Source organism: Miscanthus floridulus, chromosome 9 (assembly GCF_019320115.1).
Source record: "Miscanthus floridulus cultivar M001 chromosome 9, ASM1932011v1, whole genome shotgun sequence".
Taxonomy (NCBI): Eukaryota; Viridiplantae; Streptophyta; class Magnoliopsida; order Poales; family Poaceae; genus Miscanthus; species Miscanthus floridulus.
Genome location: NC_089588.1, coordinates 138,058,494 through 138,064,493, shown reverse-complemented (window position 1 = coordinate 138,064,493; position 6,000 = coordinate 138,058,494). Strand labels below are relative to the sequence as shown.

At 45.1% G+C, this 6,000-nt stretch overlaps 1 protein-coding gene across 1 annotated transcript; it reads left to right on the top strand.

The window, feature by feature from the left end:
- The first annotated feature begins 619 nt into the window (after positions 1-619).
- LOC136481068 (BTB/POZ and MATH domain-containing protein 2-like) lies at positions 620-4,071 on the top strand. The gene is made up of 3 exons (XM_066478448.1): positions 620-1,707; positions 3,571-3,682; positions 3,733-4,071. Exons 1-3 carry the CDS (start codon positions 620-622, stop codon positions 4,069-4,071), a joined length of 1,539 nt encoding a protein of 512 aa, XP_066334545.1.
- Positions 4,072-6,000: the final 1,929 nt, after the last annotated feature.

Below are 6,000 nucleotides of genomic sequence, written 5' to 3'. Positions count from 1 at the left end.
TGAATATCCGATGTGATAGAAAATTTTACTCCTGGATCAAACACCCCCTGTGACGGAATCAAGAGCCCAGGTCGACGCAGAGAGGAGCAGTGATGGATTAAAAACTGCCAGATTGGGCCTTGTGGAGATTCTGAGGTGCGAGAGCGCTGCCAAGAACGTTGCGAGAGGAACTTGGAGGCATTTTAGATCGAACAGGAGAGGGGTTGACGAAAAAAAAACGGACACCAACCACGGACGCGGCAGGAGCTGGAGGCTGTGTTCGTTGTGAAAGGCTACTCCGAATCCGAATAAGATCGGATTAGGCTGTATTAAGTATATATAGAAGTACAGATATACATCAAAAACCGGAAGTTCACGAACCAAAACCAAAACGGAATAGAAAATAGTTCACGAACCAAAACCAAAACGGAATAGAAAATCAGAAGTTAATAGAAATAAAGGTACTCAAATACTTAGTGCTCTGTGCTCGGTACGCGATCCAGAAACTCAATAGAATATATATCTCGGTTTCCCGGCAACAAACTCGATCCGATCGACAGAACATCTCGTTTTCCTTTTGCCTCTCGATTCGCTTTATTTTGGTCGTCAGATCAAACTCTAGGAAGAGTACTCCGTTATCATGTCAGCAACCAATGCAGCGTCTGCTGCCGTTGGCATCAGCAGCAGCGACGGCGAGGCCCTGACCACGTCGGCTATCGTCGCGGCGGAGGCTGTGACTGGGTCGCACGTGCTCCAGATCAAAGCCTACTCCACGACGACCAAGGAACTCGGCAACGGCAAACACATCAAATCCAGCACATTCAGCGTGGGTGATCATCGCTGGTATATTAGGTACTACCCTGATGGCAATGCCTTGGAAAATGCCGGCTGGATTTCTATCTACCTGCAGCACCATCATACCGATGCCGCTGTGGAAGTCAAAGCTGGATTCGTATTTGGTGTTCTGGACGACAGCGGTCGATATGTACCTATGTTCACAACAAAAACCTCTGTGGACGATACCTTCTGCTGCAAAAATCGACGCTGGGGCTTCTCCAAATTCGTTACAAGGAAAGCCCTGGAGGAATCGTCTTATATAAGAGATGATTGCCTTAAAATAAGGTGCGATGTCATCGTCTCTAAGGGCATCAGCACAGAGGCCACTATGCAGTTCGTCCTCGTGCCGCCGTCCAACTTGCATCTGCATTTTGGTTCCCTCCTCTCAGGCGCGGTGGGGGCCGACGTCACTTTTGAGGTTGCCGGAGAGATGTTTGCTGCACACAGGTGTGTGCTGGCTGCAAGGTCATCGGTTTTCATGGCAGAGCTCTTTGGCCCCATGAAGGAGAAGACCATGAACTGCATAGAGATCCAAGACATGGAAGCAAGGGTGTTCGAGGCCATGCTCCACTTCATCTACACCGACACCATGCCTGATATTGACCAGGAAGATGCGTTTGTGATCACACAGCATTTGCTTGTAGCAGCGGACAGATATGATCTAGAGAGGCTCAAACTGATTTGTGAGGACAAGCTCTGCATGTGCATCGACACAAGCACCGTAGCGACTACACTGGCAGTCGCTGAGCGGCTTGGTTGCCTGGGGCTCAAGAAGGCATGTTTTGAGTTGCTGAAGTCGCCTAGCCATCTGAAGACAGTCTTGGCAACCGAGAGCTTTTATCACCTCATGACTACTTGCCCATCTCTTATCAAGGAGCTGCTCGCCAAGATGCCTATATGACATCTTCACATTGGGACGTGCGTATGTTTAGTTTTCACAATTCAGGGCAAAGTAATGCACTTGATCTAATGTGGAACAGTAATGTATGGCTGAAACGTTGGGTTTGCGTTACTTGACAACTGATGAGTTTTGTTTAATCTGTGTGTTTTGTCACTGCATATTAGAATTTTCCATGATATAATCATATACTAGTAGCATTGCAGCAGGTCGAGTTGTTTTTCTTACGATAAGCCATCAATTTATGATTCTAATGAAAATATGTGAGCAAGAGCAACTCGATCTAGCAATTGCCATTAAATCACGACTGCTACTTTATATTTGAGGACTCGCTTTTTTTTTTTGGCTCTCAATAATAGCCATTAAATGTACTCTATATTATAAAAAAACACTGCCCTTCTCCATTATCAAAAAATAATAAAGTAACATCTAAATTACTCACTTCAGCAAATAAAGAGTTCCTACTTAGAACAAGAAATTTGTTTGTATTCTTTGAGAATTGAGAGCCTCCATGAACAATGTGGTGAAAAATGACCCCAAGAATGGTGAAGGAAGGGTGGGAGTCATGGGTAAAGAAGTGGAAGGAGTGAGCATGAAGAGGATCGAAAAGGGGTTTGATTTGGTTCCAGGCAGTTTTCACTACCGGATTATACGGTGATCTGGTGGTGAAAACAGGTGGAGCGCAGTTCCCATTTGCTCTAGAGGTGATGAATCGTTTTCACCGCTGTGTCAGTGGATGATCTGGCAAAGAAAATCATGGTGGTTATCACCGTAGGATTATAAAACGAAGCGGCGGCGAAAGCAATTTTCACCATTGGCTCAAATGGGCATTTAACAAAAAAAAAGTGGTGAAAACAATCACGCCCCTGTCCACAGTCTCTCTATATGACCCGGCCACCGCCAAATCATCCACTAATCCACTGCCGGTTTTCATACCACGTGTCCTGCCATCTTTTGAACCGGCGGTGAAAACCATGTTATGAAAATGAACCTATAGATGTGAATTAAGATTCAACCTAGAAGAGTGTTGGGAAGTTGCTTCACAGCAAGGTGAGAGGAGATGGGTCCTTCGCGGTGGCAAAGGCCGACACAATGGGTAGACTCTCAATTGGGACTACTCACCAAATTGGGGTTTCATAAATGCTATCCAACTACCCCTTTACATGGGGTTTGGTTCCCCCTTTCATAGGTCACTATTCACTGAGGTACTACTTTACACTTTTGCCCTTTGACAACTAAGGCATATCATTATGAATATACCTGTACAAGTATAATCTTCTAGGGCCACCTTATGTCTTCTCTGCTTCCACCGCCTTTGCTTCTTGGGCCTTGGTGGCGGGCTCGTTGGAGGCCCATCTCTGGCTTGGGGTCCCCGCGCCGTGGGGATCCCTTCCTTGATCCGGCGTAGGTCCTCTAGTCTTCTTGGGGCCTCCGCCTTGAATGCCTCCATCTTCGCCTTGCTGCTCGCCCGAGCCATTAGAACCTCCGCCTTTATCTTGTGGCCTTTGCCTGATACCCTGCTACGGGTCGTCTTCTTCAGGTGACTCCGCCGTCATTCTTGGGCCTTCACCAAGCCGGAGGGCTCGGGCGAAGGCCCCTCTTGGTACTTCTGCAAAATCATTAGTTATGCATTTTTCTGATGTTAGTCTCTAGGGTGGAGCTCATCCTCCACGTCTCATATATCTGTGTCCCAGCAGTTCCCCCTTGAGGGTATGGTCTGATGTAGGCGGGCCGTTACCCACAATTTTCTCACTGATGTTGGGCTGCGGAGGCTCCTGTGGAGGTTCCCTCCTCTCAGGCACGGTGGGGGCCGACGTCACTTTTGAGGTGGCCGGAGATATGTTTGCTGCACACAGGAGTGTGCTGGCTGCAAGGTCATTGGTTTTCATGGCAGAGCTCTTTGGCCCCATGAAGGAGAAGGCCATGAACTGCATAGAGATCAAAGACATGGAAGCAAGGGCGTTAGAGGCTATGCTCCACTTCATCTACACCGACACCATGCCTGATATATTGACCAGGAAGATGCGTTTGTGATCACTCAGCATTTACTTGTAGCAGCGGACAGATATGATCTAGAGCGGCTCAAACTGATTTGCGAGGACAGGCTTTGCAAATGCATCGACACAAGCAACGTTGTGACGACACTAGCGCTCGCTGAGAGGCATGGTTGCCATGGTCTCAAGAATGCGTGCTTCCAGTTGCTGAAATCGTCTAGACATCTGAAGATGGCCATGGCGACTGAGGGCTTCGATCATCTCATAACTACTTGCTCATCTCATGACTACCTGTCCATGACGTCCTCTCACATTGGGACGTGTTTATGTTTAGTTCTCATTCAGGGCAAAGTGATGCTCTAGTTCTATTTGTTGAGTAGTGATAATGTATGGTTGGGTCCACCTTTCTTGATTAGTGATAAGTTTTGTTTGATCTTTACTTTTGTTACTGCATTTTGAATTTAACAAAATAATCAAGATCCAGTAGCATCGCAACAGCTTGAGTTGTTTTTTTAGGATAAGCCATCAGTGTATGATTAATTACTGTAATGTATATGATCAAGAGTAACTTCAGCAACATTACATTTATATTTGTTTTTATATTTATATGGAAAAACACAAGAAATTAGAACGGCAAAACCAAACGTAGGACCAAAAAAGAAAATGAAAACTAAAAGACTGTTCGGGATCCAAGGACGAAACCAGAATAGAATAGAAAAGAAGTAATAGACCGCTAAGAATTAGAAGCTGTTTATATCTATATATACTTCTATAATAACTAGTAAAATTGCCCATGCGTTGCATTGGGGTTAAAGAAAAATATATACTAATTTTTATTCGACTAAAAATTTAGGTGTAAAAGAAGCTATTGTTTATGTCAAATAGTCGAATTTTGTTTAGTGTGCGAACGCCCGTGGCAGTTGTGGTTCCTCTCCTCCACCTCGTCGATCTCCTCAAACACCACTACTATCTTCTCTAGCTCAACCATGCAGGGCACAACGTCCTTCCTCCGTACCTTCTCAAGTGTGCACTCCCACCACGCCACAGCTTTGCTACTTCCAGCATAACGCGTGATGCAAGACAAGGGGTGTATGTTTAGTTTTTATTCAGGGCAAAGTAATGCACTAGATCTAGTGTGGAGTAGTAATGTGTTTGGCTGAAAGTGTGGTTTGAGTTACCTGATAAGTGACGTGTTTTGCTTAATCTATGTTTTGGGTCACTGCATATTAGAATTTGCCGAGATAATCATGTTCGAGTAGCATCGCAGCAGGTTGAGGGTTTTTTTTTTTACGATAAGCTATCACTGTACTATTCTAATGTAAATATCTGAGCAACATCAACTTCATCGACCAATGGCCTTTAAACCATGACCTCTACTTTAGACTTGAGGACTCCACCGCCCCCCCCCCCCCCCCCCCCCCCCCCTTCACTGGCCCTCAATAAGCCATCACTACCACACATCCCTTTTTAGAGACAGACATTAAGCCTTTCTTGAGACGACTACAACGTCACTGGAAAGCACAGATTTACGGAGGCAACCACAATGACCGACTCTGAAAATTGAACACCATAGGCGGGCGTCTTCGACCGCCACTACTATAGAAAAACTTTTGCGTAGCATTTGGCTTTGTAGCTCCAAGGCGGGCGGGTTGGTTGCCGCCTCCGTTAATCGGTGGGAGGGTCGCCGGTCAAGCGCCCGCCTCGGTTAATCATTAATAGAGGCGGGCTGCATCAGTTAATCCATGATTAACCGAGGTGGTTACCTTACTACAACCGCCTCCATTAATAGATTTACCGAGGCGGGCACCGTAAGCCAACCGCCTCGGTTAATTCACGATTAACCGAGGCAGTTGCCTTACGACAATAGCCTCTATTAATTGATTAACCAGGCAGGCACCATAACCCAACCACCTCGGTTAATCCATTATTTTTGGAGGCGGTTGTTATAAGTGTCCGCCGTCGTAAATCGATTTACGGAGGCTAACGTCTTAAGTTGTCCGCCTCGATTAATGGTTGCAACAAAAAATAATTCATAGTTTTTTCATATGAACTTGAATCAAGACAAACTTCATATCAAAATTGGAGCTCTCGACAAGATCTACAAAATTGTAGTTGAAAAGTTTTTGAATTGAAACTATTTAGGATCCCAAAATATTGTTGTAAATACACAAATTTTGAAATTTGAAATTTAAAATTATCAAACGATTTGGGATGTTGATATGGTCTATACAAAAGTCATAGTTCTCAATAGAATCTACAAATTTGTAGTTCAAAAGTTTCTGATTTGAAGAT